The sequence below is a fragment of the Bos mutus genome, chromosome 20 (genome assembly GCF_027580195.1).
Source record: "Bos mutus isolate GX-2022 chromosome 20, NWIPB_WYAK_1.1, whole genome shotgun sequence".
NCBI classification, from domain to species: Eukaryota; Metazoa; Chordata; class Mammalia; order Artiodactyla; family Bovidae; genus Bos; species Bos mutus.
The window spans coordinates 19,879,719-19,902,508 of NC_091636.1; the positions used below are offsets into that span (position 1 = coordinate 19,879,719).

At 37.3% G+C, this 22,790-nt stretch overlaps 2 protein-coding genes across 3 annotated transcripts in view; one reads left to right on the forward strand and one right to left on the reverse strand.

The window, feature by feature from the left end:
• The window catches only part of ERCC8 (ERCC excision repair 8, CSA ubiquitin ligase complex subunit), a 50,998-nt gene extending 34,172 nt beyond the window's left edge, over positions 1-16,826 (reverse strand). The window contains exons 1-3 of one of the 2 annotated variants that reach the window (XM_005889059.2): positions 16,697-16,826; positions 7,426-7,521; positions 2,654-2,755 (exon numbers count right to left, since the gene is read on the reverse strand). In XM_005889059.2, the coding sequence (XP_005889121.1) occupies positions 2,654-2,755; positions 7,426-7,521; positions 16,697-16,773 (275 nt within the window). In that variant the 5' untranslated portion in view covers positions 16,774-16,826. The remainder of the gene's footprint in view (positions 1-2,653; positions 2,756-7,425; positions 7,522-16,696) is intronic. The other variant, XM_070357830.1, reaches the window with a different exon arrangement.
• A 124-nt stretch (positions 16,827-16,950) lies between these two features.
• NDUFAF2 (NADH:ubiquinone oxidoreductase complex assembly factor 2) overlaps positions 16,951-22,790 on the forward strand; it is a 172,032-nt gene continuing 166,192 nt past the window's right edge. The window contains exon 1 of the mRNA XM_005889060.2: positions 16,951-17,170. Coding sequence (XP_005889122.1) covers positions 17,044-17,170 — 127 coding nt within the window. The 5' untranslated portion in view covers positions 16,951-17,043. The remainder of the gene's footprint in view (positions 17,171-22,790) is intronic.

Genomic DNA, 22,790 nt, shown 5'->3' on the forward strand with positions numbered 1-22,790 from the left:
ACAGAGATTATTTAATTTCAAATAAATCCTTAATGTAGTGATCACAAATAAAAGTTCATTTATATTTTATATTTTAAAAGAGTACAAAATATTATATCAATCTCCTACTATGTGTGATATATCATTCTCCTTAACATTTAACAAAAATTTGAGTTAATGAATCTTTTTGGTGCTCAAGAATAAACATATTAAATAAAGCGAAAGTAACTATTAGGAAACAGTGTAAGCCACATTAATTTAGTATCAATTTTTATTGAAATTATTTTTTAAAGTCATATAAAGTCTTCGGATGTAAAATGCTACTTTAACTCATTTTGTAAGGATGCTTACTATATGCCCATTTACATTCAAAGTGATGGTTTTGAAGATAAGACTTTGAATCTAAGAAGAAAGTCATAAGTAAGATTGATGTCCTAAGCATTTACTTGACCTCACATAACAGAAAAGCAAATCACAGCCACTAATGGAATAATATTATATAGCATGTGGTATATATGAAGATACTATTTTACCATATAACAAATTAAACAATGTCAAAGTAATAGCTAAGATAAAATAAGACAAAGATGAATTAAACTAATTAATGGCTGCCTTACACTTTAGAATTTAGATCTTTTGTTGTTGTTGTTTGTTTGGTGGGAGTAGAGAGAGTATAAAATGGTATGAGACTCTTAGAACCAAGTTCCAGAGTACTTGAGGTGGTATCTTGTTTTGTACTAAGTCTATCTATAATTATACTGCTTCCCATTTATAGCGGCTTTACAATTTTAATATGCTTTTTGAAGATAATATTTCATTTAAGTCTCATAAAAAAACTTACAAGAATAATAGGCCAAGTATAATTATCTCTAAGGCAGAATAGTTTTGTCACAGGCTCAGAGAAATAGTTTCCTTAAATCTGTATTTCCAAAGTGAAGTGTCAAAGCCAAGAAATAATCATAATTCTCCTCACAAATATTCCACGAACTTATGTATCTATTCTAGTGCTTTGGAAACAGCTTTAATACATAGCAGTTGCAGATATTAATGTTCATGAGGTTTTTTCCTCTTGAAAACGTTTTTTCAACTCTTATTCTCTCTGTTATTTCAAGGTCTGCTTAAAATCAGATCACATACAGGAGACAAGAAAGAATTAAGTGACTACTATGAACAAATTAAAATCGTAAAACACTTTATTAAACAGCCAAAGAAATTCAAGGTAGAAAAGTACGTTAAGTCAGGCAGCTTTAAGTAAGTAGGTAAGAGAAGAGGGGTGTGTGTGTTTTGTGTGTGTTTTGTACTGGCTAGAAGCTAGTACATTATGGCTTCTAGCTATTAATCTTTTTGTTCTACTAATAGTTGAAAAAACTAATTTGTGTTTATATTTAGCTAGAAAGACTTAAATGAATCTTATGCTAAGTACTCTAAAAACTAAAATTAGTTATTGAGGTGTGCCATGTAGGTGGAGAACAAAAAGACCATAATCAAAAGTCTTAAAGTCCTTTTGAAAACTGATGCCCAAGTTGTTTTGGAGAAGTCATAAGTTAAAAACAGCAATATCAAAGAGACCTGAAGAGACATTTCTCCAAAGAAGACATACAGATGGCTAACAAGCACATGAAAAGATGCTCAACATCATTCATTATCAGAGAAATGCAAATCAAAACTACAATGAGATACCACCTCACACCAGTCGGCCATCATCATGTCTACAGACAATAAGTGCTGGAGAGGGTGTGGAGAAAAGGGAACACTCTTACACTGCTGGTGGGAATGTAAACTGATACAGCCACTATGGAAGATGGTATGGAGGCTCCTTAATAAGCTAGGAATAAAACCGCCATATGACCCAGCAATCCCACTCCTAGGCATATACCCTGAGGAAATCAAAACTGAAAAAGACACATGTACCCCAATGTTCACTGCAGCACTGTTTACAACAGCCAGAACATGGAGGCAACCTAGATATCCAGTGAGGATGAATGGATAAAGAAGCTGTGGCACATAAATACAATGGAATACTACTCACCCATAAAAAGGAACACATTTGAATCTGTTCTAATGAAGTGGACAAAACTAGAGCCCATTATACAGAGTGAAGTAAGTCAGAAAGAGAAATATAAATATCGTATACTGACACATATATATGGACTCTGAAGAGATGTACTGATGAATTTATTTTCAGGGCAGCAATGGAGAAACAGACACAGAGAACTGAAGGTGGGAGGAGAGGAGGGAGAAGGGGAGATGTATGGAGAGAGTAACACAGAAATTTACAATACAGTATAACAGATAGCCAATGGGAATTTGCTGTATGACTCAGGGAACTCAAACAGGGTCTCTGTGACAGGCTGAAGGGTAGGGTGGGGAGAGAGATGGGAGGGAGGTTTGGGAGGGAGGTGAACCTATGATCTTGTTGTTGTTGTTGTTTTGATTGTTGTTGATGTACGGCAGAAAATCACAAAATTCTGTAAAGCAATTATCCTTCAATTAAAAATTTTTTAAAAAAGAGCAATATTCGAATTTCAGTTATTACTTGCAAGATGTCAAGGGATAACTACGTAAATATATCATTTGAACAATTTGCTTGAAACATTCATATTTCATGTTTTGCATTTGATGCAAAAAATACTCAAATGTTTATAAATTCATGAATTACATTTTTAATACACACCTGCCAACGGAACACACTGCTTTACACGTGTAATAAGGTTGTCTGCTGGAGTTCTCAAGATCATAAAGCACAATCACACCATCTGAACCACCTGATAACATGCTAATAATAAAAAAGTTCAAATTAATTTATCATTTATATAGTTCATTTATGATTACATATTTCTGAAAATTACTGATCCACAAACTCTCAAATTTATTATGCCCAAAATACAGAGTAAATCTTCATTAGCAGACTACAATAAGCTAAAATCTTTAATCTAATATTTGTGGAAAAATGAAGATAGATAGATTTAATCTGTGATCAGTTAAAATTTACCTTCAAGATACCAAAATGAATAGAAGAAACAAGATGGCAAAAGATATTTCTCATTTCAGAAAGTAAGACATTACAAAGTCATTTTAAATGTCCCAATTATAATTGTGTTAAATGAAAATGGAATCAGACAGACCAGTTATTACTGATGGAATATTACAGATATTACTATCTGACCCTGGGCAAGTTACTTCATTTAAGCTTGTTTATTTATGAAAAGGGGAACATTTTCACCTAAATCATAAAGCTGAAATAAAGATAAATCGTACACAAGTCTTTTACACTGCCTGGCAAGAAAAAAAAATAGGGCATCAGTAAGTGTTAGATTTGTTCCCTCCATTATAAACACATTTACTTCAACTCATTCAACTTTGAGCTTCTACAATATGCTAGGCATTATGCTAATACAACTGTGAACAAGACAGGCATGATTCCTGACTCCCCAGTTTATAATCTAGTGGAGAAGACACATAGATCTATGAATTTAATCTATCTATATGTAAATATTTATGAATCTATAGAAAGTATTGCTATTTGCTAATATTATTGCTAACCATCAATTCTGGTGCATCTCTCTATTCATTCTTGTTCTCTAATTTTATTCTCTGGTAGATTCTTAAGAAAGGACTAATGAGAACAATATTCCTTGAATTCTTGTATATTACTAACAATTAGTCCTTTTGTACTTGAAAACCAGTCTGGTTGGATATAAAATCTTTGACTCATATTTTATTTCCTTGAACATCTTAAATAAGAAACTTCATTTCTTTGAGCTTAAAGCTCAAAATCAAAGTCTGTGGTTACCATATGATTTTCTTCCCTTATATGTAGTAGTTTCAGATTTTGTTCATTCTAACAATGTTTCCTTTAGTCTTTATTCCACTCTCTTCCTTTGGTTTCTTCTCTGTACACTCCTCTTATATGTATGTTGGATATTCTTTGCCTATCTTCTACATATACCTGATTCTCTTGACTCCTTTTCCTATCTCCATCTCTTTTTGATTTTTATGTTTCCTCTTGTATTTATTTGCTTCTATTTCTAAGGTATCACCTCTTGTATTTAACTTTTTTTCCTAATTTTTTCTAGAGTTTGATCATCTCATTTCTCAGTTTTTCTAATTATAACATATGCTATTCTTTCATACACTGTATCTTTTAAAAATTACTTTTAGCTATTTTTAAAATATCAGGTTACAGTTCTCATCTACTTTGTGGACATATCTTTCTGGCACAAATATATTGTTTATAGGAACATTATTTATTTTGTTATTAAAGTAATTTTGTATGAACTTTGACCTTAATCCTATCCTTTTGCTCATTTTTATATAAAATTAATTTTCTTAAACTTTTAAAAGGGAGGTTTAGTTTGGCAATATTTAAAATTTGTATCTCTAGAACATCCTCCTCCTCTTCTTTTTAAAATAAGATGTTCAGAATATGGCAGCTAATTTTCAGATTTCCAAGTTCTAGTCATCTCTCCAATTTTTATCTGACTCATCTTTTTTCTGTTTCTATCATTTCTGTACTTCTCACTTTGGATTCTATTCCAAACAGTTTCTCCTCAACATGGGGTTCATCTATCAGGGCATCTTTAGTTGGTTAGCTGGAGAGATTACAGGGGCTAGATTACTCCAGCCCTTTTGGGTCTTACTGTGAACCCCTTGCACATCAAGAGTACACAATCCTTTCCCAGTTTCAACTGTTGTACTCAAATTGACTTGCTGAGCTTTCAAGTAGCTGTCAGTTACTTTGAACTTATCAGGTCTATTAGATGCCCCACTGGTTTTATTACCCCGCCTGGTATAGATGCTGATACCACACAGATCTTGTAGTTATCTGTGTTGTTGTAGTTATCTTGTAGTTAAGTGTGTTGCTCTCATTCATCCATATTTTGAGGTTTGCAGGGATATCTGATCACTTAAATTTGTTATAAGTAATCATTTTTCCTTTAATTTTGCCACCTTTGGTTTCTCTGTTATTTTAGTGCCATGTAAGGAGCTTGCACCAGAAATGATCACAGTTCTTTCTTCACTGAGAAAGTCTCGCTACAAAAAAATTCTAGCTCATCAAAACTGTGCTTAAAGACTTAATAATTTACATTCTGATACAAGTGCCTTATCATGTTATGAACCAGTTATGAAGGATTCATGAAATAGCAGCATGTCCAAGAAGCACTGATTTATAGACCTGTTTTAAGAAACATTCAATATTGATATGTAGAACAATTAGGTTAATTTAAAAGTACTTCTTCAAAGTTCTTTGTTCACACAGTTCTATATCTGATTGATGATAGGGCAGTAAAGCTATCCTGAAGAGTTTTAAAAAATTTTTAACATTAGCTTCATTACAAAATTTTGCGGGTTGGTTATTCTAATTGTGTATATCCAGAAATCTTTGTAAAGTTTAACAACTACAGCTTTTTTACTTTAGTTGAAACAATGTTTCAGCTTGCTTGGAAATAGTTGTGAGTTATATGTGTACCATTTCTAATTCCAGAAACATTTTGCTGAACATTTGAGCTTTGTAAAAGTTTTTTTTTTTTTTTTTTTTTTAACCACAGCACTATATGTATTATCAATGGAAAAACAACTGTTTTCAAAGTTCAACTTTTAAAGTTAATTTAAATCGTATTTATAGTAAGGTCAGATGTTTCACCTTTGCTACTTTTCACTTTCACGCATTGGAGGAGGAAATGGCAACCCACTCCAGTGTTCTTGCCTGGAGAATCCCAGGGACGGTGGGGCCTGGTGGGCTGCCATCTATGGGGTCGCACAGAGTTGGACACGACTGAAGCGACTTAGCAGCAGCAGCAGCCGCAGCAGCAGAGTGACTTCCAAAAGCTTTCTTTTGATTACATTAATTGGGTGAAAAAAACCCTGAACATTACTGTAATTAAACGGACTTTGTAGTTGAAGTATCTAATGGCAATGTTACTTAACTGTAAGGTAGTTGATAAATATGAATAAGTGTTTTCAGCAAGTTATATGTGAGTTGATTTTTGTGAGAAAAAGAAGACCTATATTTAATTTTCCATTAAACACCCATTTTGCTTTTTATTTCTCTTCGCTGCCAAAAGGGCTTAATGCAAAATACAAGTCTTAGCAAACAATGAAACAGTTGTAGATTTTCACTATACAATAAAAGGGGAAACTACTATAGTAAGAATCTTGACTTTTCTGTATATGCTCTGCAAAGACTCCTTGGCCTGTATTTCTCACACATATTTAATGCACATATAATCCATAACTTTCCATATTTCTCACTAACTCTCCCAACTGGTAGCCTACTGGATTCATGAACTTTACAGGTCAAACAACTGATCACTATCCCACCAGCACCCAAGACCAAAAGAAATCAGCTATCCCTTGCTGCTTATGTCAGGATTATTTTACAAGCAAATGTCCCACAGCTGTACTTGATTGAGAGGTAGTATGTTCAGCCTAGAAAAGGTTAGGAAAAAAATAAATGATCAAATGTCATCTTTTACATTTAACCATGTGTTAAAAGTTAGAATTTGTTCACTGTACATGTTTCTCATATACTAGATGAGACCATGACAGAAGCTAGAAATTTAAAAAATTGAATTCTATTAAACCCACCCTGGCTTATTTTAATGTAAATAATAATGCCTCATTATAATACAATGATTTGCGGCAAATGCTAAACAAAACATAACAAGACACACTTCTTTAGTTACGTTTATACTTGTCCTAATTGAAGGACAAGGGTTTTAAACATTTTGGTAAAAGTAATGTGGGGTAGATGAGCTTTAAGTGGGTGGGGATGTGTGTGTGGCATGTACATATTTGCATTTTTCAAAGCACTTCAGCTGTTGCATGGAAAACGGATTTAAAGCCTAGGTGATAATGCTTTGATTAACAAAATGGTGGCAATCATTTACAATATGCCATGTCCTATGCTAATCATGTTATACATATTATCATAATTAATCTTCACAACAAACTTGTTAATTAGGTATTGTTCTTACATTGCGTAGCTAAGGCAACTGTGAATTAGAAAGGTTACACAAATTGCTCAAGGCCACACAGCTAATAAATATAAAGCCAGGAGGAAGTCAAGTACAAGTCTGGTGTGCTTCATATACTTCTGCTTCTTATATTTGTTTTCCCACAGGACTATCTGAGAGCAACAACTGTTTTGAAATAGCTCCTAAAGACATACCTCAGCACTTACATGCTCTCTGCATCAAAACAAAAAACCAAAACTCAATATTTGTTGATTTAACAATGAATATATTTATATTAAAGTACTTTGGAAATATTTGGCAACATTTCATAGGTTCAGTGTTCTGTATTTATTTGCAATTAATAATGCCAGATTTAAATGTGACAATTTAGAATTTTTATTAATTTTTATGAAATTTTACAAAATTAATCTGAAAGCAAGATTTTATTGGATCTCACTTAGGAACAGAAATGATTATATAATAAACTTACTATCTCCCTTCAACAGGTTCAATGTCAAGGGTGTTAACTCCACTGCAATGGATCCTTTCAACATCTCTGTCTTTGTTTAACTCCAGTCCCAAAACCCTAAAAATATATATATATAAAAATTAAAAGGGAGGGCACACAGAATCCAACAACACATTAGAAGGATCATACACTATGATCAAGCAGGATTTATTCCAGGGATGCAAGGATTCTTCAATATATACAAATCAATCAATGTGATATACCACATTAACAAATTAAAAAATAAAAACCATATGATCACCTCAATAGATGTAGAAAAGGCTTTTGACAAAATTCAACACACATTTATGATAAAAACTCTCTAGGAAGTGGGCATAGAGCAAACCCACCTCAACATAATAAAGGCCATATATGACAAACGTACAGCAAACATTATTCTTAATAGTAAAAAACTGAAAGCATTTTCTCTAAGATTAGGAACAAGATAAGAATGTCCATTCTTACCACTATTATTTAACATAGTTTTGGAAGTCCTAGGGATGCTAATCAGAGAAGAAAAAGAAATAAAAGGAATCCAAATTGGAAAAGAAGAAGTAAAACTGTCACTGTTTGCAGATGACATGATACGACACTTAGAAAATCCTAAAGATGCCACCAGAAAACTACTAGAGCTCATCAATGAATCTGATAAAGTTGCAGGACACAAAATTAATAAACAGAAATCTCTTGCTTTCCTATACACTAACAGCGAAAGATCAGAAAAAGAAATTAAGGAAACAATCCCATTTACCATCACAACGAAAATAATAAAAAACTTAGGCATAAACCTACCTAAAGAGGTAGAAGATCTATACTCAGAGAATTATAAGATGCTGATGAAAGAAATCAATGACACAAACAGATGGACAAACATATCATGTTTCTGGATTGGAAGAATCATTATTGTGAAAATGACTATACTACCCAAAGCAATCTACCAATTCAATGCAATCCCCATCAAACTACCAATGGCATTTTTCACAGAATTAAAAGAAAAAACTCTACAATTTGTATGGAAACACAAAAGACCCTGAAAAGCGAAAGCAATCTTGAGCGAGAAAAATGGAGCTGGAGGAATCAGCTTCCTGACTTCAGACTATACCACAAAGCTATATTAATCAAGATGGTATAGTTCTGGCACAGAAATATAGAGCAATGGAACAGGATAAAAAGCTCAGAGATAAACCTCATGCATGTATGGTCACCTAACTATGACAAAGGAGGCAAGACTACAAAATGGAGAAAGGACAGTCTCTTCAATAAGTGGTGCTGGGAAAACTGGACATCTACATGTAAAAGAATAAAATTAGAACAGGCTCTAACACCATACACAAAAATAAACTCAGAATGGATTAAAGACCTAAATGTAAAGATGGACACTATAAAATTGTTACAGGAAAATACAGGCATAATACTTCTTTCCATAAACCACAGCAAGATCTTTTCTGATTCACCTTCTAGAGTACCGAAAATAAAACAAAACAAATGGGACCTAATTAAACTTAAAAGCTTTTGTACAGCAAATGAAACCATGAACAAAATGAAGACAACCCTCAGGATGGGAGAAAATATTTGCAAATGAAGCAACTGATAACCTTCAAAACATACGAACAGCTCATAGAGCTCAATATCAAAAAAAACAAACAACTCAATAAAAAATGGGCAGAAGGCCTAAACAGACATTTTTCCAAAAGAGACATACAGATGGCCAATAAACACCTGAAAAGATGTTCAACATTGCTAATTATTAGAAAAATGCAAGTCAAAACTACAATGAAGTATTATCTCACATCAGTCAGAATGGCTATCATCAAAAAAAAAAATTTATGAACAATAAATGCTGCAGAGGGTGTGGAGAAAAGGGAACCCTCTTACACGGTTGATGGGAATGTAAACTGGTACAACCACTATGGAGGGTCCTTAAAAAACTAAAAATAGACCTACCATATTACCTAGCAGTCTCACTCCTGGGCACATATCCAGAGAAAACCATAGTTGAAAAAGATACATGCACCAAATCTTCATTGCAACACTATTTACAATAGCCATGACATGGAAGCAACCTAAATATCCATCAACACAGGAACGGATAAAGAAAATGTGCTACATATATACAATGCAATGTAACTCAGCCATAGAAAAGAATGAAATTGTGTCATCTGCAGAGAAATGGATGGACCTAGAGACTGTCATACAGAGTAAAGTAAGTCAGAAAGAAAAAAATATCATATAATTTATCACTTGACTATGCAATCTAGAAAACGGTACTGATGAACTTATTCATAAAGCAGAAATAAGAGACCAAGATGTACAGAACAAAGGTACAGATACCAAGGGGGGAAGGGGCTGTGGCATGAATTGGGAGACGGGTTGACACGTCTACACTACTACGTATAAAATAGATAACTAATGAGAACCTATTGCATAGAACAGGGAACTCTATGCAGTGCTCTGTGGTGACCTAAATGGGAACGTAATCTAAAAAAGAGAGGATACAAGTACGCATATAACTGATTCACTTTGTTGGACAGCAAAGACTAACACAACACTGGAAAGCAACTATGCTCCCCTGAAAAGTAATTTAACAGAAGTGGGGGGGGGGAGATAAAACTAAACAACAGGAAAGCAATTTAACATTAAAATGTCCTTATTTCACCAAAATTACACGAAGTTAAAAGTGGCTTAAATACAATGCTTAAATCTCCTAACATACATCCAAGGATGTTTACAGATTATTAAAAGCCTTATACAAATTTTTGAAGTATTAAGAGTATTAACAATTACATGTAAAGAGTTTCTCCTGAAGCATTATCTTAATTATCTTATGTCTTATTTAAACAGTGTATTTTACTAATTTTAATTTAGATATCTAGAACCTGAAACAAATTTTCATGAACCAAAAGCTAAATTCTTGTAACTTAAAACTTAACTGAGGACATCTAGTGAACAAAAGCTTAAATTACAGTTTAAAAAAATTTCCCTGAATTGTTTCTTACAGAAATATAAAATGAGTATGTTCAACTCAATAAATAAGCACATTTAAATAAATAACATTAAATATAAATAAAAGTGATTAACAAGTACTCACACAAATCAAGATGAATGAAATTTCTGATATTCAGTAACTATAAAACATCATTATCCTGGTGAGGACATTAAGGTTAAATGAGTTAAAACATACAAAGGGCTCATAACAAGGCTCAGCATACAGTAAGTACCTGCTGCTGCTGCTAAGTCACGTCAGTCGTGTCCGACTCTGTGCGACCCCATAGACATCAGCCCACCAGGCTCCCCTGTCCCCAGGATTCTCCAGGCAAGAGCACTGGAGTGGGTTGCCATTTCCTTCTCCAATGCATGAAAGTGAAAAGTGAAAGTGAAGTAGCTCAGTCTTGTCCAACTCTTAGCGACCCCATGGACTACAGCCTACCAGGCTCCTCCGTCCATGGAATTTTCCAGGCAAGAGTACTGGAGTGGGGTGCCACCGCCTTCTCCGAGACAGTAAGTGCCTAGTGAATGTTAACTATTAGAACCTGTCTCAATCTTTTAGATGTTAAAAAGCAATTAGGCTAATGTAACTAAATGACTTCTACATTCATTATTGATCAAAATGATGCTAATTTAAATAAGATTTTTTTTCTCCTTAGACTTATTGAAACATAAATACATCATTAATAAGCTTAAGATGTACAGCATGATGGCTTAACTTACATACAGTGTGAAATGATTACAATAGTAACATCAACATCTAACATCCATCAGCTAACATCCATTATCTCATACAAATACAACAAAAAGAAAAAAACAAAAAAAAATTTCTCCTTGTGATGAGAATTATTAGGATTTACTCTCTTAACAACTTTCCTATACATCATACTTCAGTGTCAACTATAACCAATTATATTGTACATTACACCCCTAGTACTACGTATTTATAACTGGAATTTTGTACCTTTTGACCACTTTCCTCCAATTCTTCCTCCTACCACTCCCTGACTCTGGTAATAAGTCTGATCTCTTTTTCTATGAGTTTTTAAGATTCCACATATTTAAATGAGTTCATACAGTATTTGTCTTTCCTTGTCACACTTATTTCATTTAGCATAATGCCTTCAAGGTCCATCCATGTAGCTGCAAATGGCAGGGTTTCTTCACTTTTTGTAGCTAAATAATATTTCATTGAATATATGGAACACAACTTCTTTATCTGTTCATCCATAGATGGACACTTAGTTTTCCATGTCTTGGCTATTGTAAATAAAGCTGCTATGAACATGGAGGTGCAGACACCTTTGCAAGTTATTGCTTTCCTTTCCTTTGGATATATTCCCAGAAGTGAAATTGCTGGATCATACAGTAGCTCTATTTTTAATTTCTGAGCATCCTCCATAATGGTTTTCCACAGCGGCTGTACCAATTTATAAATCTCACCAACAGTGCACAAGGGTTTTAAATTCTCTACAGCATTTAAATCCAGTCCAGCATTTGTTATGTCTTTTCCTTTTGGTAACAGATATTCTAATAGGTGTGGGGTGTTGCCTGTTGTTTTTGTACTTCCTTGATGACTAGTGATGTTGGACATCTTTTCATGTACCTGTTGGTCATTTGTATATCTTCTTAGGAAAAATGCATATTCAGGGTTTTTTTTTTTTGTCCATTTTTAATTTTTTCCTCTTGTTATTGAGTTGAATGAGTTCTTTATATATTTTGGATATTAAGCCCTTATCAGATAAACGGTTTGAAAATCTTTTTCCCCATAGTGTAAGCTGTCTTTTCACCATGTTGACGGTTTCCTTGGCTGTACAGAAGGCTTTTAGTTTGATATAGTCTTGCTTGCTTTTGTTTCTGATTTTCTTTTTTTTTTTTTCTTAGCCTGTGAAATCTCACTCTAGACCAATCTAATCCCTGCCTTTTAGGTAGCCTACCTCTACCCAACCTAAATACTTCAAATCTGTATCATTTGGGAACCAGAGAAGGGGCCAAGGGAAAGGGAAAGGGGAGGGTTCTACAACAGGGAAACAGGGGTAGGGTTTGTGTGGAAGGAGGCAAGGTATGCAAAAAATAATTACAACGGCAGGCCTGAGGCTACTATCCTTAAAAAGGCCTGCTTGTAAGACTGGCCCTTACCCGCCTTCTGGGATTTCAGGAGGGTTCCCATTATTTCTGGGTAAGAATGGCTCATTGTGCCTAAACTATTTGAAGCAAACAGTGTACATTATGAATTCTTACATGCCTTCTAGGAGTCTGGAATTTTGGAACATGCTAAGCAGAAAGTGCCTATGTGGCCAGTTTGTACTTACAAACTCTAGGCACTGAGTCTGTAATGAACTTCTCTGATAGAGATTTCATCTATGCTATCACAATTCATTGCTAAAGAAATTAAGTGTGGAAAAAAAAAAGAAATTAAGCATGTCCTATGCAACTCCACTGGGAGCTTGTGCTTGGTTTCCTTCTCAAGTCATCCATGTGCCTTTCCCTCCTGTAAGTTTACCTTGTATACTTTCACTGTGATAAATCATAATTATGAGTAATTTGGTACAACTATATGCTGCATACTGAGTCCTTCTAGAGAATCCTCAAACCTGGGGAGGTCTTGGGGACTCTTGGGCCAAGGCGGTGACGAGAATAGGGGAGAAAAGAGGAAGAAGAGACAAAGTGAAGGAGAGCGGGTGAAGGGAAAAGAAGTAAAAGAGTAGAGATATAGGGGAAGGCAGAGGAAATTGGGGTAAGGAGGGTAAGGAAAAGAATGAGTCCTGGTGTCTTTTAAAATCATTTTTCCAATCTCTTTGCTATGAGACATCACATACTGGTCATCAATGGCCAGAATCCATTTTGATTGGCTGCTTTCCATGTCACACTGATTGCTAAATATTAGGTTGGTGCAAAAGTAATTGCAGTTTTGCATTGTTGAACTTTGCCATTTGATATTGGAATACATTCTTAAATAAATGTGGTTGTTACAAATTATTTTAATTCACATTTCTTGCTTTATCTTTTTTTGCTAATGACTTATTACTTTCTATTTATTTTATATGCATTTCAGACTATGAAAATGATGTTAGACAAAAAGCAAATTCAAATGATTTTCTTATTTGAGTTCAAAATGGGTTGTAAAGCAATGGAGACCACTTGCAACATCAACAATGTATTTGACCCAGGAACTGCTAGAAAATGTACAGTTCAGTCATGGTTCAAGAAGTTTTTCAAAGGAGACGAGAGCCTTGAAGATGAGAAGTGTGGTGGCCAGCCATCAGAAGTTGACTAGGACCAATTGAGAGTCATCATCGAAGCTGATCCTCTTACAACTACACAAGAAGTTGCTGAAGAACTCAATGTCAATCATTCTACAGTTGTTCGGCATTTGAAGCAAACTAAAAGGTGAAAAAGTTCAATAAGTGAGTGCCTCGTGAGCTGATCACAAAAAAAAAAAAAAAAAATCATCGTTTTGAAGTGTCATCTTCTCTTATTCTATGCAAAAACAAAGAACCATTTCTTGATCAGATTGCAACGTGCGACGAGAAGTGGAATTTATATGACAGAGATAACCAGCTCAGTGGCTGGACCAAGAAGAAGCTCCAAAGCACTTCCCAAAGCCAAATTTGCACCAGAAAAAGGTCATGGCCACTGTTTGGTGGTCTGCTGCTGGTCTGATCCAAGACAACTTTCTGAATTCTGGCGAAACCATTATGTCTGAGAATACGTTCAGCAAATTGATGAGATGCACTGAAAACTACCAGGCCTGCAGCCGGCACTGGTCACCAGAAAGGGCCCAATCCTTCTCCATGTCAATTCCTGACCACACGTCGCACAACCAATGCTTCAAAAGCTGAAAGAATCGGGCTATGATGTTTTGCCTCATCCATCATATTCACCTGACCTCTTGCCAAATGACTAGTACCACTTCTTCAAGGATCTTGACAACTTTTTGCAGGGAAAACGCTTTCACAACCAGCAGGAGGCAGAAAATGCTTTCCAAGAATTCATCAAATCCTGAAGCACAGATTTTCAAACAAACCTATTTCTTGTTGGCAAAAATGTGTTGTATGTAATGGTTACTATTTTGATTAATAAACATGTATTTGACCCTAGTTTGAGCTTCACTGGTAGCTCAGCTGGTAAGGAATCTGTTTGCAATGCAGGAGACCCTGCTTCAATTCCTGAGTCAGAACATACCCTGGAGAAGGGATAGGATACCAACTCCAGTATTCTTGGGCTTCCCTGGTGGCTCAGATGGTAAAGAATCTGCCTGCAATGTGGGAGACCTGGGTTTGATCACTGAGTTGGAAAGACCCCTTGGAGGAGGGCACAGGAATCCACTCCAGTATTCTTGCCTGGAGAATCCCCATGGACAGAGGCGCCTGATGGGCCACAGACCGCGGGGTCGAAAAGAGTCAGACACAACACTGGGCAACTAAACACAGCACATAATGATTTAAAATTTATGGTCCAAAATGGCAATTACTTTTGTACCAACTTAATATATTTAATATCCTGTGATAAACCATAATAGAAAAGAATATTAAAAAAGAATGTATATATGTATGCTGCTGCTGCTGCTGCTAAGGTGCTTCAGTTGTGTCCGACTCTGTGCGACCCCATAGATGGCAGCCCACCAGGCTCCCCCATCCCTGGGATTCTCCAAGCAAGAACACTGGAGTGGGTTGCCATTTCCTTCTCCAATGCAGAAAAGTGAAAGTGAAGTCGCTCAGTCGTGTCCGACTCTATGTGACCCCAGAGACAGCAGCCCACCAGGCTCCTCTGTCCATGGGATTTTCCAGGCAAGAGTACTGGAGTGGGTTGCCATTGCCTTCTCCAGTATATACGTATACATTCATGTATATATTGTACATACATAGATGTATATATGTATACAACTGAGTCACCATGCTGTACAGCAGAGATGGGCACAACATTATAAATCAACGGTGTGTGTGTGTGCTCAGTCACTCAGTCATGTCTGATTCTTTGCGAGCCCATGGACTGTGGCCTGCCTGACTCCCCTGTCCATGGGATTTTCCAGGCAAGGATACTGGAATGGGTTACCATGCCCTCGTCCAGGGGATCTTCCTGACCCAGGGATCGAACCCATGTTTCTTAAGTCTCCCGCATCAATGGGTGGATTCTTTACCATTGTGACACCTGGGTATACTTCAATTTAAAAAAAAAAAGAGTTGCAAAAAAAAAAATCAAACTGCTGAAAACAAAAACAAAGAAAATTTCAAAGCAATCAGAGGATAACAAATTACCTATAGAGAAACAATGGTTCAAATGACTGCAGATTCCTTTCCACAAACTACAGAGCCATCAAGACTTGCTCTATAAAAATTGCTAAACAAAGTTCTTCAGACAGAAGCAAAGTGATATAAGAAGGAAACTTGGGCTATCAGGAATGAAGAGACAGCAACAGAAATGATACTGGTCTAAACAGATTATTCTTTTCCTTAAAATATGTTTGATGGTTGAAAACAAAAATTGTAACTGTCCAGTGGAGCTTACAATGTGTGTAAATACAATATATAAGACAACACTCTTCATAGGGCTGAAAAAAAGACCTGTGATTCTATTTCTTAGCTATTTTTCAAATATCTTCACCCTCTTGGTTCCAGCTGCCACAACCCTGGCTCAGGCTTCCATCAACACTCTCCTTGCAACAGTTACCTAACTTGGTTCCCACTCTTGCTTTCAACTTCAATCCATTCTCCAAGCTGATGACAAAATGCAATAGTCGTCACCTTTTTCTGATCGTCATACCCCATAACCAAGCATACAAGGCTCTTCCCCATCTAGCCCCCTCTACTTCTCCAGCTTCATCTCTTGTCAATGGCCCTCTCCTCACAGTTCTCTGCCTCGAGTCACGCTAAATTTTGTTCAATTTCTGGCCTATGCTCGGCCTTCAACATATTGCTTGGCACATGGTAGGACCTCACTAAATACGCTGAATGAAATTAAAGAATAAATTCTTGAACGATAGTTATTCCCTGGGAGGCGGAGAGAAAGCATGAGAGAAAAGGAATAAAATAAAATTAAAATATCCTCATTTTGATGTAAAGCGCCCTCACCCGAGCCTGCTTTCGCACCCAGTTGCCTATGGGTGTATAAAAGGTAACTTGTTTTCTCAACTCACAGAGCAGAAGAGTAAAGCCCAGTGTGGTGGCAGGAAAGTAATAATGAGGAGGAAAAGTGTGAGGCAAGGCTAACACAGTCTTGGTCTACATTTTAACTAGCATGTTAGAGAAAAAAGTAAGGCTCTCTTTACCTCCGTGTGGACTCTGCTCTCCGGAGGCGAAGAGGGTCTTCTAAACCCGCTTGTCGAGCCGACAAGAACCCTAGCATCCCGTTCTTTCACATTGGCTTGAGAACTGGACGCTGCCATGACAGAACTCGGAGGCGGGGTTGTAGTAGCGAAGCCTCCCATTGGTTAAGCGTGATGCCATCCGACCAATGGAGAGCGCCTTTATTAGAGAGTACGCGGATGGAGGTGGGTGGGAAGCCTCGGCGTTGGTGGGCGGGGTCAGCGGCGGGGGCGTTCCCGCTTTGGTTGCGGAGGTCCTGGCAGATCCTGCCAGATCCTGCCGCCACCCGCGCGGGAGCTGGTGGAGCAGCATGGGTTGGTCTCAGCGTTTGTTCGGCGTCATACGGAGAGCACTGTCAAAGGAAGTGAAAGAGCAAGTGGGCACAGACCGGTTCGGGAACAAATACTATTATATCCCGGAGTACAAGAACTGGAGAGGTGAGATGAGAGCGAGGGCAGCGGTTGGGTGGTCGGAAAACGACGTGCGGCACTAGTGGTAATCAGCAGAGTGGTCAGTCGAGTTTGTTCACCCCGCCGCGCCCTCCGCGCTCGCCACTTGCTTGCAGTCGGGCTGTCACTGAGTGGCCCGCCAAGTGCCTGAGTCCCTGCGCCGCAGCGTCTAGGTCTTGAGCCCGGCGCCCGCGGCGCTAGCTCCGCACACTCCTCCGCCCAGCGCCGGGAGTCTTGCCGGCGCCCTGTGTGGGTCCTTGCGATCGGCAGTGTAGATAGGGACAAGTCCAGGGAGGTTTTAACCAAAGGGTCCAGGGAGAGATAGGGACGTACCTTTCCTCCTCCCTGGTCGCCAGTGCCCACCTTGCGACCGAGGGTCGTGGGGAAATTGAAGAGATGTTATTTTGAGCGCCTCTGCTCTCCTCTTTCTTGGTATTGACCTTTTAAAGTGGCTCCGGCGTTGGCCCCAAGCGTCACCTTTCTCGCGGACAAAACTGTCAGAAGTAGGTCCATGCTCCCTGACAGTGTGGAAAAGAGATCCCATCACCAGACTCCACGTTACCTTTCCCTCGAGTTTGCACTCCCAAGACCCTGTTGCGCTCACTTTAAGATACATGGCGCTATTCGTGTTTCTGTGTAGGAATCTTGCGGTAAAGTCTTGGTGTTTGCGGAGGTAGGGGGCGTTCCTGGTCCTTGAAATCACACCACGTGGCAGTAATCTCCTCTGTGTTTTTGCATTACCAGGATGCAGAAAATCTCAGGCTTTGGGGTCAGAAAGGCTTGGGTTCTAGAATCTCAGCTTTGACGTCTAATTGAGGGATCACGGACAAAGTATTTGTCCTCCCAAGTATCAGGATCCTTACTTGAAAGAGATGATAATAATATTGAGAAGCACTAAGACCTTTGAAAGTGGTATTTCATTCACTTCGTATAACTCTTGATAGAGGAAATTTTTTCTTCCTCGTAGAGCACATGTAAAGCATATTTATTATTACTCAAAATTGTTTTGCCTAACCTTTTTCTGTAAATTATTTTAATACCTTAGGCTTGTTTCCCTAATGAGCGTTTAAACTGTATCAGGGCAGGAAATATTTCTTTCTTAAAAAAGTCCACAAAGAACCTAGCATGGTGGTGAAGTATTTCTTGAAAGATTGCAAACAGAGGGAAAGATGTTTATTTTTCATAAATGGTCAGGTAACAGTAAAAACAAATATAATATAATACATGTTTCAGTGCCATTTTCCCAAATCATCCCCCCCTCCCTCTCGCACAGAGTCCAAAAGACTGTTCTATACATCTGTGTCTCTTTTGCTGTCTCGCATACAGGGTTATAGTTACCATCTTTCTAAATTCCATGATGCAGGATACAGGATGCTTGGGGCTGGTACACTGGGATGACCCAGAGGGATGGTATGGGGAGGGATGTGGGAGGGGGATTCAAAGTAATTAGCCTCTAATTAAAATAAATAAATTTAAAAAAATATATAAAAACATTGGGTTGATCTAAAGTATAATTTACATATGGTAACATTCATCCTTTTTGATGTATGATTTTATGATATTTGACAGTCATAAATGTCACCAGAATCAAGATACAGAGCAGTTGCATCACCCCCAGAAGTCCCTCTTACCCCTTAGTAGTTCCTTCCCTCACTGCATACCCTGCTGTTGGCAACCGCTGATTTATGTTCCTATAGTTTTGCTTTTTCCAGAATGTCATGTAAATGGAGAGAAGATACAGTCTTTTGAGTCTAGCTAATTTCATGTGGCATGATGCAGTTGAGATTCGTCCATGTGTCAGTAGTTCCTTTTTGTTACTAAGTGGTATTCCAATTCCATTGTGCAGGTTTACCACAGTTTATCCATTCACCTGCTGAATGACCTGTAGGTGGTTTCCAGTTTTTGGTGACTGTGTAGAAAGCCTCTATAAAAATTCCCATACAGGATTTCCAATGAACATAATTTCTCTTGGGTGAACAGCTAGGAATGGGATTGCTGTCTTTTGTGGTAAATGTATCAATATATATATAACTAACTTTATAAGAAACTGTTTTCCGAACTGGTTGTACCATATTGCATTCCTGCCAGCAACACATGAAAGTTCTAGTTTCACATTCTCACCAGAACTAGGTTCTGTCAGTTTTAAAGTGGCTCCAGCGTTGGCCCCAAGCGTCACCTTCCTCTCGGACAAAAGTAGGTCATGCTCACTGACAGTGTGGAAAAGAGATCCCATCACTCACTGACAGTGTGGAAAAGAGATCCCATCACCAGACCCCACGTTACCTTTCCCTCGAGTTTGCACTCCCAAGACCCTGTTGCACTCACTTTAAGATACATGGGCTTCCCTGGTGGTGCAGTGGTAAAGAACCCACCTGCCAATACAGAAGATGAGGGTTCAATCCCTATGTCTGGAAGATCCCCTGGAGAAGGAAATGGAAACCTACTCTAATATTCTTGTCTGGGAAATTCCATGGACAGAGGAGCCTTGCAGACCCCACTCCATGGGGTCACAAAAATCAGACATGCATGACCTGTGACTAAACAACAATAGGTAGCTAGGGTTATCTCATTGTGGTTTTAATTTCCATTTTCCTAATGACTGAGGATGTTAAGAATCTTTTCATATGCTTATTTGCCAACCATGGGTCTTTGGTGAAGTATCTGTTAAGTCTTTTGACCATTAAAAAAGTTTGTATTAGTTTCATTTCTTTGAAAATATAGTATCATTAAAGAAAGACTTAAATTAGCAAAATCATGTGTATTCTTTAAAATAATTTGTGAGTCAAAGGATATGTTTAATTTTATTATAATACCAAGTTGTTTTCCAAAGTGCTTATGCTGATGGCACCCCACTCCAATACTCTTGCCTGGAGAATCCCATGGACGGAGGAGCCTGGTAGGCTGCAGTCCATGGGGTCACTAAGAGTCAGACACGACTGAGCGACTTCACTTTCACTTTTCACTTTCATGCATTGGAGAAGGAAATGGCAACCCACTCCAGTGTTCTTGCCTGGAGAATCCCAGGGACAGGGGAGCCTGGTAGGCTGCCGTCTATGGGTTCACACAGAGTCGGACACGACTGAAGTGACTTAGCATAGCATAGCATATGCTGATTTATACTTCAGTTAGCTTGATATTTTGAATCCAGGTACTCTTGATTGTAGAGTTGATTTTCTTGATTGTGGGAAAAATTCAGCTTTTATTAATAATGTAGTATAATCACTGTATGCACCTGTTTAATATCTCGGTGTGTCTCAGTTCTTGGATAGTTGAGGACTGTGGCACAGATATGTTGTACAGTCTGTAAATACCATTACACATTTCCTAAGTCTTCTGCTGTAAAGCAAGGGAAAATATTTTTAGTTTGTTTTCAAGCGACTTTTCCAAAAATAAGTCATCTAACTTTTTTATTTCCTGGATATGAAAGGTGCTTCTTACAGGTCTCCTGGAGTTTTCTTTGAATTGCATAAATTGAACACCACCAATGAGTAGTGTTTAAGAACCCTTTGGAGGAAATTAATTTTTCTTTTAATTCAGTTAATTACTCTGGTGCTAGTCATCAAAGAACTACTGTATTTTCTACATAGGATATTATTTAATAAGGGAAAAATGTGTTGTTATGTAGTTCAAAATAAGTCTTGAGTATTATCCAGTCAGCTGAATTTAAGTTTAGAATTGTTGAAATTTTAACTTAAAAAAAAACAAACCTGTTGACATTTCAAGATAAAAAGATTAAGAGCATTGCATGCATTTGGCATTTTTGATAACAAAGTACTGATTAACATATTTTTTACTGAAAATTTGCCTGCTCTAGAATAGATTATTTAGTAAAAGATTCCTTAAAGTTTATCTAGAAAATTCCTTTGTTATTGCACCCTTCTTATATGTAATTTACTTGAGTTTTTATCCATCCAGTTCCACTTATCTCATGTTTCAAAAGGTAATTCTCTTCCTTTCTAAGATAAATTCTTGTATTTTATACTTCATTCTTACAGGAACCTTTTTGAACCTTGGTTTGTTATTTTCGCTTCTTTTTTTGCACATTTATTAAACATCTGCACCCCTAAAAACTAACAAATTTATTAACTGAACTATTTTGAGCTGTTAATTTGCTAATAGACATTGTGAGTATCCAGATTTGGCAGGGTGAGGTGAATATTGTGCATAATTTGCAAAAGCACCTGTTTTTGTCTTTTGAGTATTGTGTTTATTTTGGGGCACCACACTTTAGAAGAGATGCTTGGAAATCTAAAGAGTCCAGACAGGAATAGTTATGATGACGAAATTTTCTAGAGATTATGTCCATAAGTTTTATTACCTGCAAGTCTTGAGCAGGTTTACCCTGTGAAGATTAGTTTTAGGAGAGGCTTCAAGTATTTGAAAAATTGTGGTGTAGAAAAGGATTAGGCTCATCTGTATAGCCTTTAACTCAGAATTTAGATCAGAGGGTAGATGTTTACCTTTTTTTAATAAGAAACAACTTTCAGACTGTTGGGCTGTGCTAGAGAAGGAAGAGAGTGCTTTATGTTTGATTGTACTGGGAGAATTTAGGGAGATAAGTAGCTGGAGACATTTGATCAGCACCTTGAAGGATAAATAGGATTTCACAAAGAGTGGTAGGGGAGTATTCCTGGTCAGTGGTGGGAAGAGATGGGAAACACCACAGAGATGAGAAGGTGAGTCCCATGTGGGTAGACTTCAGTGCAGAAGAACAGTGGAAAGCTGTTCTAGTGAGGTGATAGACAAGGTCAGCTTATAAAAGACCTTACATAGGTTTGAAGTTTATACTTCATTATGAGGTAGTAGGTAACCACTGAAAGCTTTTCAACAGAGAGAAGTTTGTGACATAATTAGAGCTGTTAGAGAAATGGCTCTGGAAGCTCTGCAAAAGATGAGTTCGAGGGGAAAGGAAGGAACTACAGTTTCTACTAGGTGAGAGCATTGCTGGATTTACCCTGATCCTAGAGAGAGATTTTACTGGACTGAAGTGAAGGAAAAGGAAAGAAAAGTTTGGTTTAGCAAAGTTTTGGGACTTGGTAATGAATTGGACTGATAGAAGGGAAAGAAAAGAGGAGAGGCCAAAGATGATTTTGTTGTTTTAATTCTGGAGAACTGGTGAATGGTGGTGTATTGATCCATGCAAATGGAGGCTAACAGGGACTAATGAAAACACATAAGCAGCCTTTTGGGTGGGGTTGATGAAAGAATACATAATTTGTTGCTTATAAGAGGGCAGCTTTATAATTAGGCAGTTGTGTACTCAGATCTGCACTTCCAAACATGTCAGCAATTGAAGTACAAATTTGGAAGCCATCTTAATATAGGTGATCACTAAAACTGTAGGAATAGTTGGATTCAGGCAAGGAAAAAATAATAACATGAGATTAAGAGACAGGTATTTGGGAACCCGGTCATTTCAGTGGCTTCCTATCACCTGAGAGTAAATCTGAACCACCTGGCAGACATGCATGACCTTTGAGTCCATCTTGAAAGTGATCTTGGGCTTCCCTGGTGGCTCAGAGGATAAAGCGTCTGCCTACAATGAGAGAGACCCAGATTCGATCCCTGGGTCGGGAAGATCCCCTGGAGAAGGAAATGGCAACCCACT